Source organism: Typopeltis vanoorti, chromosome 25 (genome assembly GCF_054136105.1).
Source record: "Typopeltis vanoorti isolate ZY-2024b chromosome 25, IOZ_Tvanoo_1.0, whole genome shotgun sequence".
NCBI classification, from domain to species: Eukaryota; Metazoa; Arthropoda; class Arachnida; order Uropygi; family Thelyphonidae; genus Typopeltis; species Typopeltis vanoorti.
The window spans coordinates 68183914-68196797 of record NC_143573.1 but is presented as its reverse complement, the minus strand read 5'-3'; the positions used below and the strand labels follow the sequence as shown (position 1 = coordinate 68196797).

General features: G+C 35.6%; 1 protein-coding gene across 1 annotated transcript in view; it reads left to right on the top strand.

The window, feature by feature from the left end:
- Positions 1-12884, top strand: part of LOC150092820 (low-density lipoprotein receptor-related protein 4-like) — a 1164745-nt gene that overhangs the window by 1079344 nt on the left and 72517 nt on the right. Inside the window, exon 32 of the mRNA XM_090414290.1 lies at positions 7700-7813. Within this exon, the coding sequence (XP_090270416.1) occupies positions 7700-7813 (114 nt within the window). The remainder of the gene's footprint in view (positions 1-7699; positions 7814-12884) is intronic.

The following is a 12884-nucleotide window of genomic DNA, read 5'->3' as shown; positions in this document are numbered from 1 at the left end:
GTGCATTGTCCTGATTAAAGATGATTTTTTTCTTCTGCAAACCAGGTCTTTTCTCACGAATTTTTTCATCTAGTCTGGTTAAAAGTTCAGAATAATACTCCCTGGTTATTGTTTTACCCTTTTCAAGATAATTAATAAACAAAATGCCTTTAACATCCCAAAACACTGATGCCATGACCTTTCCTTCTGATGGAACAGACTTTTTCTTCTTTGGCGCTGAACAATCCACTATTTTGACTGCTGTTTGGATTCTGGTGTGTAATGGTGAATCCAAGTCTCATCCATAGTAATACATCGATGCACAAAATCAGTTTTATTCTTGTTAAAATGCTCCAAGCACTGTTCAGAGATTTTCATGCGAGTGCATTTTTGAATGGCTGTGAGCAAGCATGGCACTCATCTTGCGCAAAGCTTCTTCATTCGTAATTCTTCATGCAAAATATGTCCTGCACTTTCATTTGAAATGCCTATAGTCTCAGCAATTTCACGCACTTTGACTTGCCAGTCATCCAATACCATATCATGCACTTGATCAATGATTTCTGGTATTGTTACACTTTTTGGACATCCTTCGCATGGATCATCTTCAAGGCTGGTATGGCCACGTTTAAACTCAGCAGCCCATTTCTTAATTGTTGAAAATGAAGGAGAAGAGTGCCCATAAACTTTTATGAACTTCGAATGAATTTCTTTTGGGTGTTAACCTTCTTTTACAAAGAATTTTGAAAGCCTGGGATATCTCACAGTTGTGGGCAATGAATGAATGAAAGAAAATATGAAGAAAGAATTGTTAAAGATGTACAAAGATTTAAAAATAGCAAAAATGCTAATAACACTCTTGTGACTAATTGATGACTTATTATTAGCTGTAGTAACATCTAAGCTCCATGGAATCAAAGGAATCATTGTGGATGATCCATACTCTCTAATGCAGAAAGATCATCGAACCGTGTCTTAATCTTGTTCACAGCTTCCACATCTACCACTTTTTCCAGCAATGCATTCCACTCAAAAATCACTCTCCATGTAAAGAACCTTCTTACACCCCTGCTCACACTCTCCTTACACAGCTTCCAGGGATAGATAGCCTCTTGTTCTACTCTTTTTTCTTCTACTCTATGAAAAAATCTTGTAATAATCCCTCACCAACTTATATATCTTAATCCTATCCCCTCTTCATCTTCTTCTATTCACACGGCTCTTTATTGTCCTTCTGTCCATCATCACTCTCAAATCTCTCCTCTTCCACCTCCTTCAAAATTTTCCCATTAATTGTATGCTCTGCATCCCAATCTTGCCTACCAAATTTGAAGGCATTTGCAACACTTGGCAACATTAAACTGCATCTCCACTAACATAGTCTATTGATATCCTCCTGGAAGGCCACAAAATCTATAATTCTCATAGTTCTTCCCAATTTTGCATCATCAACAAAAGCTGCTTTTCTCCAGTGATGCCAATCTCATTAACATACAAGTTAAACAATTGTCAAAATAAAAAGTTAATGTATTGTCAAAGACAATGAAAATAGTCTTTGACAATACATTTAAATAAAATTTCTAAGATCATTTAATCCCTTCTGTCCAGTTAGGTACAGTTTGTCACAACTCAATAAATGCTTCAATCTGCCTGCTATCTGCTATTAAGGAGCATATGATAATATAACTACCTGTATCCTAGTTAATAGTTTCCTATCAGACCCAGTCAAAATTGAAAAATGAGTCAAACCAGGTAGCCCTCTTAGTCACTTGCTGTTTTCACTGGTTCTGAAACTTTTTTTATTGGAAGGAAGTTGACAATTTATATGCTATCCTATGTGAGGGATAACAGTTTCTCCACTATGAAGGAAAATAAAGTATTAGCATATGGAGACAACGTAGCTAGTACTTTGAGAGTGACTGTGAAGTGATCACCTTGGGAGTGTCCAGCCATGTGATGCTTCTGTGAGGAAGTCTTCACATGGCTGGCTTCCCATAAATTCTTCATGGAACTGACCGAAACATTTGTAACAACATCGATGTACAAATGTATTCTGAAGGACAAAAGCTGAATAAGGAAATGTCAAATGGATGAATGAAAAGAGTAAGCACAAAATCTGAAAGAAGAGGATACTGTAGAGGCAGCACAAGATGAATGATGGAAATAATCATTTGCTTGAGGAATATATAAATAACAGGCCAGGAAGGTGACTCAATTGGTAAGGACAACAAAAGTTCAGTATGAGCAAAAATTGGCAAATCAGACCAAGAAATATCCTAGGGAGGATTTTATGATATGTGGCAAGTAGAAGGAAGAATGATTATGGTAAGATGATGTTAATGAATGATGATGGTGGAATAGGAATGCTGAAGAAACAGAGGTGAGGTATTCAGCGAACAATTTTTAAAGGGTGTTTCATCTTCATCGGGGTGAAATCATGAGAAACTTAAGTGTAGTGGAAGTAGAAGAGGATGGCTTAACTGTGAGTGAGCAAGAGGTATATGAGGAATTAAATAACCTTTATGTCAATAAGGCAATAGGATTTGGTGGCATAGTCCTTCAATGTCTTCAGTAATGTTCTTCATTGAAGGTCTTCAATGAATTCCCAAGTCTCTGTGCATCTAATTTCTTTTCATGCTCCCACTTAGCTTTCCATGTTGCTTGTAACATTTCTAACTTGCATTTTATCTCCTCTCTCTTATTCTCACGATATTCCTTCTGCATCATCTTTTTCTTATGGATCTCTTACTTAGTAAGACTGCACATACATTTCACTACCATTGTATTTGTTCTTCAAACTCTAGGCACACCTTCAGCTATTCATTATTTTAGCATCTTTTCAAAGCTTCCCATGCACTGCTGATATCTTTCCCTTACAATTGCTGGAAATGGAGAACAACAGAGATGCGTATGAAGTGGTATACTTGGATTTTGGTAGTAGCATTGGCATGCTATTTTACTAAGAGTCTTAAACCAGCACAAGTCCCAAGAAAGTTGACAGAAGGTAAAATTGTTCCATTACATAAAGATGGTGATAAGGTTGTGGCTACAAATTATAGTCCAGCTGTATATCTGGAGTTGTGTTAAGGTATTGGAAAGATTAGATTAGTGAGAACTCGGATAGAGAAATGGATTGATTACAATAGTATTCTTCATGATTATAAGCATTGGTTTGTTGAAGGAAAGTGTTGTTTTACTATCTTACTTGTGTATTATAACATGGTGATGAATGTAGTGGACAAGAGAGAGATGCATATGCAGTGGTATATGCATAGATTTTTCAAGTCTTTGAGAGAATGTGCACACAACTAGCAGTTAATTAAACTGAAATGGATTAGATTGGATAACAGAATAGTACAAGGGTGGTCTGAAAAGTTCTCAGCTTCGACCATAGATGGCAATACTATCAGCAAGATTTTTTTTTCTAAGTTGGTACATCTGTCAATAAGCATCTATGTGAAATTTCAAGTCATTCTATCAAGTAGTTCGTTTTATACAGCTGTCGGAAGTAAAAATGTTGTCTGTATCACTTGAAATGGATAAAACTGAGAATCATGTGGTTATAAAATTCTTTGTAAAAGAAGGTTTGATGCCAAAAGAAATTCATTCGAAGTTCATAAAAGTTTATGGGCACGCTTCATTTTTGACAATTATGAAATGGGCTGCCGAGTTTAAACATGGCCGTACCAACCTTGAAGATGATCCACGCCCAAAAAGTGTAACACCACCAGAAATCATTGATCAAGTGCATGATATGGTATTGGATGACTGGCCAGTCAAAGTGCATGAAATTGCTGAAACTATAGGCATTTCAACAGAATGTGTAGGATATATTTTGCATGAAGAATGGCAAATGAAAAAGCTTTGCGCAAGATGGGTGCCGCACTTGCTCACAGCAGATCAAAAACGCACTCGCATGAAAATCTCTGAACAGTGCTTGGAGCATTTTAACAAGAATAAAACTGATTTTGTGCATCAATTTATTATTATGGATGAGACATTGATTCACCATTACAGACTAGAATCCAAACAGCAGTCAAAACAGCTGGTTGTTCAGCGCCAAAAGACAAAGCTGGTTGTTCAGGTTGGACAGAAGCTGGTTGTTCAGCGCCAAAGAAGACAAAGTCTGTTCCATCAGAAGGAACAGACAAAGTCTGTTCCTTCAGAAGGAATGTCATGGCATCAGTGTTTTGGGATGCTAAAGGCATTTTGTTTATTAATTATCTTGAAAAGGGTAAAACAATAACCAGGGAATATTATTCTGAACTTTTAACCAGACTAGAAGAAAAAAAATCATCTTTCATCAGGACAATGCACCTGCCCACAAAGGTGTTTCAGCAATGGAAAAATTAAGGGATCTGCACTATGAATTGTTGGAACATCCACCCTGTTCCCCAGATTTGGCTCCCTCTGACTTCTATCTCTTCCTAAAACTAAAACTCTTCCTTGCTGGTCAGAGTTTTTCTTCAAATCAAGAGGTGATTGCAGCTGTAGAGGGGTATTTTGCAGATCTTACTAAGAACCACTACAGGTACGGGATAATGGTGCTGGAGCATCGCTGTAATAAATGTATTAGTCTTAAGGGAGATTATGTTGAAAAATAAAAATAATTTTGAAATTATAAATTTGTTTTTCATTGGTAGGCCGAAAAGAATGTGTATGATTTCTACCTAGTGTCTATAGAGACCTAACTTGAGAAACAGCTGTTAGTTCAGCAAAATCTTCACCAAAGCAATAATAAAAGTTAATATGCAGGCTCCTGGTAACAGTTAGTGAATTTTAAATAATGTACCACCTACTAAGACAACTCCAATTCTGAAGGTTATGTTTGTTATCACAATATCCCTGGTCAATTTTGAAACTTTATATGTTTCAAATTAGTTTATTTGCCAGTGAAATAATGTTGATTTAAAATATTCTCAAGAACTGGCAAAAATTAAGTTAAAAAAAAAAAAAAAAAAAAAAACCTCCAGGAAGTTCTTTCAATATGTAGCAAGCAAAATAAATAAATAATAATGATATGGAAGGATGGCATTCATTGAAGAAAATGATAAAAAGGATAACTGCTGTGAGGGATATAGTTGCAATATTAATTGAACAGTTCATAAAAGTATTTCATCCTTCTAAATGTGAAATCATGTAGAGTTTGAGAGCAGTGGAAGAGAAGGAGCAACTGACTATGAGTGAACAAGTGGTATATGGAGAAATGAGTTAACTTGATGTTAATAAGGATAGAAGACCTGATGTTATATCACTGCATGTCTTCGGGAGTTGACATTTGCCTTAGTATACTTATTTAATATGAGTCTTACACTGGGCCAAGTTCCAAAGGAGTGGAAGGAAGACAAGATTGTGCCTCTTCATAAGGGTAATAATAACACTAAAGCTTCAACAACTGACATACAGATGTTGTGATTAAAGTGTTGGAGAGGTTAGTGAGAACCAGGATCCAGAATTAGGTTGACACGGTGATATTCTCTTTGATGGATAGCATGAATTGACTAAAGGAGGGTCATATTTTAGTAATCTACTTACTTATTTTGATAAAGTGACAGGTGCACTGGACAAGGGTGATGGACACACAATAGTATACTCAGACTTTACACAACCTTTTGATAGAGTGCCACATGATAGCGTGCCACATGATAGTATAAGGTTCCCAGGGATGACCTCTGGTTCTCCAGAGGTCATCCCTGGGAACTGTATAAAGAGGGTGTGAGTAGGGGAGTGAGAGGCAGTTTTTTTTCGTGTAGAATTTAAATGATTGGAATGCCTTGCCTGAGAGTGTGGTGATAAAAGGACCTCCCAGATGAGTCTTTGACTTCATGAGGTCTTGGGGTAGTAATAATAATAATAATAAGTTGATAGTTGAACTAGAATGAATGGTAATTAGATTAGTGCATTGGAATTAGAGATTGGATATCTGATAGGTATCACCAAGTTATGTATGAGGGAGCAATATCCCAAAAGACATACATCATCACTGGTGTGGCTCAAAGGTCTTCTGTTTTAGGGCCATTACTGTTTAACCTGTATGATAATGATACTGGGTGAGATTAAAATGCAGATATTCAGTTGTTTGTAGATGTTGCAAACTTGGGAAGAGCTATGAGGAGTAGAGCAGATGTAGTGGCTTTACAAGAGGACTTGAATGACTCAGTCAATGGGCATCGGAGTGGAGTTACCAGCGCATTGTTGCAAAGTGTAAGGTTTTAAAATAATTTGAATAACAAAGATGGGATGTATAGTATACAGTTGGTGTGGGATATACTGGGGATGGTGGAGGAAATAAGAGATCTGGATGTGATGGTGGATAGGGATATAAAATTTAGAGGACACAAATTGTGAGGATAATACAATGAATTCTGGCAATGATGCAGAAGGCAATGAAGAAAGAAGACACCTGACTTTTAGAAATAAGGAGATTCTGGTTCCATTGTATAAGGCCTTTTTTTAGGCCACATATTGACTTATGTCCACAAATTTGATTACCTGATTACCAAAAGGTTATCAAAAGGCCTTTTTTATGCCACATATTGACTTACCTGGTTACCAAAAGAGATATTGGAAAATGTTCAGAGGCAATTAATTAAGGTAGTTTCTGGTCTCTGGAATTTTGAGTATGAAAAAAGAAAGTTGAGAGATGCAATTTAGAGATGCTACTGAATAGGAGAAGGAGGAGGGTTGATATGATAGAGACATATAAGTTCCTTCTTATCAGAGTAATGTTGAAAAGGTTATTCGTAGAATGGTAGGAGTTGAGGAAGAACAAGAGATCATCTCTCAAAGCTGGATAAGGAGGGTGTGAACAAAGGAGTAAGAAGCAGGTTTTTTTGCATTGAGAGTATTGCATTGCATGGGTGTCTGCAGAGAATCTGTATGACAGATTGATCTCCCACAATGAGTCTTTGACCCCATGGAGTGGAGGTCTGAGGATAATATTTTAGAATGAAAAAAAAAAAAAAAAAAAAAAAAAAAATCAGCTAACGCCTTTTTATTCCCGTATACGGGAGTAGGCGAGGCCATTTAGCCCTATCTAACTTTTGGAGACTGAGTGGGCAGTTCAATCTCCACTGCTACCCAATCAGAGACAGATGGCCCAAGGCTATCACTAATTAAGCGGTACGCAGTGAAGAGAGATGGCTCAAATGTGCCGCCATCTCATGGTCCCTAACCCTAACACAATATATTTTTTTTAATGTCTGAAATAATGTGGGTTCTACGGTCGATTTTCTTGAGTTTACAGGACGAAAAACCCGAGTTTCCAGGAGGAAAAACCTGCTTGCCCGTGCCAGAGATCGACTAACTCGGGAACCGGTCGAAAAAAGGCTTAGAAAAATTTCCTCTAGTCACCGACTAGACTCGAAACCAAGCATTCCTTCGTGCGGCCAAGCGCGGTGGTATGCAAATGCCACATCCACTGAGCTACATAGGCTCTATTTTAGAATGAAATTGTTTCATATTAAAATCAGTAAAATTAATTCTAGTTATTTTCTAATGTAAAAAAATTTAACATCTTAATATTTTATTTTATTTTTATTTTCTTAAAATCGAGGAAGAAAGCATAATATTAAATAATATTTTTCAAATGCTCTATGTTAATCAAGGAAACTGCAGTTTATGAATAACTATAAATTCTGAACTTTATCTTATATAGTTATTACTATTCTTTCTGTACGTGTATTGCCATTTCATTATAGTGTTCTCCATCTTCTTCAAGGATCTACACCCTGTTCTGTTCAGAATGGAGGCTGTAGCCACCTATGTCTTTTCCGTCCTCAAGGTTATATATGTGCCTGTCCAACTTATCCTGATCCAAGACCATGCTCAACAAGTAAGTTTCAAAATACTTTTTATTTATTCTTTTTTCTTGTGTTTATATAAGTCACTGTCACATAAATAATTTACTGAGCTTATTGAGATAAATATATATATATATACACCTTTCTTGGTACATAATACCTAAGTTAGTTAGTTATTCACACGTGATGTCATATGATCACTCCCATACCTGATTGAGTTTTGGGAGTGAAGCCTTCTGCTAGATGAAGTAGTAAGGTCACAGATGCTCTTTCCACAAAGATATAGTAGGACAGTCATAAACATCCATGCTCTGGCAGGATTCGAACCTGCAGCCTCTGGGTTGGACAGCAGATATGCTAACTACTCGTACAATCATGCTAGCCATAATATCCAATGTGCTCGATATTTAATAATAATATTTTTATTTCAATAATTATCAGATCTCCATGTAAAGGAAGTCATCATGGGAGGTCCTTGTTATCAAATACAGTGTTTGAGAAAACATGCCTTGCACTCATCCTTCCACTTTCCAGGCTAAAAATCTCACCCTCCAGCTCAAATACCCTTCTCTCCCCAATTATACAACTTTCAGTGATGGATGGATTTTTGTTCTACAAACATTGTCTCCCTTTAGGCAGACACCTTAAAAAATATCTGTTGCATTTATATAAACTCTTTGTCGATTTACATGACTGCAGATTTATAATGGTCAAAACATGCATCTAAGGTAGAGAGATCTATTTCTATTGTAGATTATACTTCTCTGCAAGTTTTCAACATATCTTCATTATCTCAAAAACTAGGTTAAATAAGTGTTTACCAAGTATACATTTTATAGGATCATTTAGATTTTGTATTGTAGAACTAGAACTTCTTTATTTTACATATCAGTGTCTTCATTATCATTATGATCCATTACCATAATGATCCATTATCATTATGATCCACAATGTGAGAACAATGCATATCCATCTAAATCCCTCCTAACATTATGTTTATTCACTATTTGTCCTGTCTTCAGCTATTCACTTCTTTTTCAGACTTTCCAGAGTATTATACTTCTGAGGATGTAATATCTTGATAAATTGATTGTTGGATACTTCAAATATATCGCCCAAAGAGGTTGTCTATCATTTTCATCAACTAATATTCTTCTTTTCCAACCCATCTGTCTCTTAGGTGACAAATTAATACAGCTGCCACATCACTCCTCTGCTCTATCCTATAAGGGCAAGTATTATTTTGGCTGTAGATCTGTGTGCTCACATGGCCAATTTACCTGTTGTGAGGGACAAACTCTCTACCTCTGTATGAGACTGGCTTAATCACATTTGATTGAAAAGACTTGATAAAGATTCCTCACATTATTGATGGGATTCAAACCCAGGTCTTTATAACCAAATTGCTTGTTCTACCAACTGAGCTGCAGAGGCTCCAACTAATATTATTTTTCTATAATTATGCTTTTTTTGCTAGCCACATATTGAAAGAACTCCCTGAGATTTTTCTTAGATTAACAGGATAATTACTGCCCATACTAGATGTTTGCTTTCCTTACTGGCCGCTTTTCTATTCTACTTGTCTCCTAACTTATAGTGCATCTATAATACCTTCTTAAAAACAGCTTGCATAATCTCATCATTCATCTAGCTATCCTATTTAACTTCCTCACCTTTGGAACTCCTTCAGATATTGTTTTTATTAAATCTTCCTAGACAAGTGACTAAGCATTAATCTTATTTCTAGCTAAATCCTTTTTCCATGCTAACAATTAGAGCTTTCATCTCGGCTTTCGTAATATCTTACCTTCTAGTTACCTATGTATCATTTCATGTGGCTGGTTACTATCCAGTTGATTACCTTATGTTGAAATATTGAAAATGTTGAAGATGAATGCAATTTGGAATTCATAAAGTATCAGGACTGCTATGAAAATAAACAAAATACGGGAATGAAGAAAAGTAGCTGGAGTAATGATATCCAACCAGAAAGGCTCAAAAATGGAAGTATGAAAGTTTCACAATGGCAGAATTATGTCTGGCATAATTCAAGAGATCTGGTCAGAAAGTTGAATTTCAGATACTGCAGTGGAGCTCTCTTAATACCACCTATAAAACTGGAAATAAATGGAATGTGAGAATTATAGAATATAATTTCCCTACTGAGTGTTTCTGATAAGATTTGTGATGCAAGCATAATGAAAACAGACCAAGAAAAATTGTGGAAGAGAAACTTATAGAAAAACAAGCTAGAGTTGAGGGTTGTCAGGATCAGATTTCCAATTTAATATAAATAGATGAAAAATCATAAGACAAAGCCTATGATTTCATATTTTTAAGTTTTGTGGATCCTTAAAAGTCATAAAACAAGGTGCCATCAGAATATTTGTTCAAAATGCTACAGTTATATGAATTAAACAGGACTTTACATATAATAGTATATGTCTATATATAATGTATTTAAATATATGTGTACAGGGAGATGATTCAAAGTCAAATTAGGAGGTATGAGCAAGGTTTCACACTATCCCCATCATTACTCACCATCATCTATATGGACATTGAAGTTGGAGATATTCTTTGTTTATGCAGATTGTTATATTCTTAAGTAAATACAATACTAGGCATCAGGAATCTTTAAATAAATAGAACAGAGTAGAAAATCAGCAATAAAAATAGTAGAAAAATCAGTCTGAAAAGAGGCAAGAAGATGGGAAATATCAACTGCATTCTCAGTAGAGAACCTATAAAATAAGTAAAATATTTCAGCTATTTAGGCACAATTTCTAATGAAGTTTTTAGACAAGCAATGTGGATTATTTTTCCACTGATTAAACACTCAGGATATCTCACCTTTTGAAAACAGCTTTTCAGAATTATAGCTCCAACCAGTCGGAGCCATGATCAGAGCTTATAACCCTATATTACCCTATCCATAATTTTCTTTACAGATAACGGGGAATATGAAAAGCATTTTTGTTTCACCCATCTAGCCAAAAAAAAAAATTAATATAATTATATACAACTTAAGAGATAATACTACAATTTTTCACATGTGGTTCAGTTCAGATTTCAATTTATCTCTTACTTTGTACACTGCGCAAGTCATATAGCACAACAATTTGTGCGTTATTAGTAGTTATAACGATTTTTGTTATAGTTTACAATCAGTTATAGTTCAGTTACACAGGATAGATTACATGATTATCTATCTATCTATATAATTTTTTTTTCTGTACCGAATGCTTGGAAAATATCTTATTTAAATTGCATAGGTAATGATATTAATAATGTGTTTTACATCTTTTTTCACATACATATTTACAGTGATCCATTTAAATTTACAATGATTCACTTTTTATTAAATTGATTATAATATTTACTTGTTTCTTTGGGTGGCATTTCTGATTTCTTCCTCGAAGCTTTGAAGAGCTTATCTGAGGAAGATAATAGATGGCAGTGGTTTTGTTTCTATACCCATCGCAAGCCAGGTGTTGATTTTAGGTGCTTAGAAGACTACTTCTGCTTGTGCACGGTTTAACTTTTTTTGCAAGTGGGGTTGGATTTGGGTATGGTATGTTTGCATCCTTGTAATGGTAATTTTTTTTAGGGAGGGTTTGTTATAGGTTTTATGTGTGTGTATGTGTGTGTGTGAGAGAGAGAGAGAGAGAGAGAGGAATTGTTCTAACTTTCATTCTCGCTATAATATTTGTATAGCACCTGTTTCAGCTCCTTGTAGGTCCTTAGGTTTCTGTCATCGAACGGCAGTTTGTTTATCATGTCAGGTACGTAGAAGTGTCAGGTATCTTTTCTTAGTGATTATTGTACTTATATGTTATGTAGTTTGTTGACTGTGGTCTTGTTATCTGATATGTTGTTCTGGTTATTCTGTAGGTTGGACTGAAGTAGTGTTTTAACATGACTGTGTAGTGAAATAAGTGTTTCACCTTAAATGTTTTGTGTCTGTCCATGCTGCCCTCATAAGTGTGGGTTGTTCCCAGAATATCAGTTTTACCATTTTATTTTGCAACCATTGTAACCTGTTAAGTTTCTAGTCTGCGCAGAATGCGTATGATGTGATTGCATATCTTAAAATGTTTTCGCATAATGCTTTATAGTTTAGTATTTTTGTGTGTGTGTCGGGACAATATCTTTTAATCGATATAGTTTGCTTGCTGTTATCCTGAGTTTGTTGTGTATGTAGTTTATATGGCTATTCCAGCTTTGATCAGCATCAAAGTGAAGTCCAAGATAGCGTGTTGTTTTCACCTGTGTGATGGTTGTGTTTTAGGATCGGCACTTTGTGTATAGGAGGATGGATGTCACATAGTGAGATATTTAGTTTCTATGGTTATTGTTTGAGGGTTTTTGAATATCATTAGCTTTGTTTTTCCAGGGTTTATATATATGCTGTTTTCGGTTAGCCAGTTAGTGATTTGATTGAAGTTGTGTTGCATATTTCTGTAAGCGATATTTGTGTTGTTATGAATGGATACTATGGTCATGTCGTCTGTGTACTGGAAGATTTTACTTTTTAGGGGAAGATGGCTTATGTCGTGTGTGTATATGTTAAATAGAATGGGAGACAGGACAGCTCTTTGCGGTACTCCACAGGTTACTGGTACCTTTTTGCTGTACGCTGATCCTATACGTGTGATGTGCTTCCTGTTTTACATGTATGCTTTAAACCACTGGAGTAGGCGACCTCCGATTCCGATATGTGTTAGTTTCGTTAACAAGGTCAATGAAAACAACCAATGCTATTCTGTTTTTATCCAACGCAGCATTTATTAGGTCTGTGAAATCTTCCAGGATATTCCAGGTTGCTGTTCCTTTATTTTTTTGAAAACCATATTCTGTTGTGGGTATGATTTGAAATTTTTCAACGTATGTGGAGAGTTTGCAATGCATGATGCGCTCTATGATTTGTTTGATTACAGACAATGTGTTGATGGGTCTGTAATTACTTATAATGTTTCTTTTTCCATGTTTATGCATGGGTGATGGATGTGATTAATGCAGTCTTTAGTGTTTCGGGTATGTGTCCCGTTTCGAAGATTTTATTTAACAGTTTTTGTATAACTGGAAGTAGGTTGGTTGAGT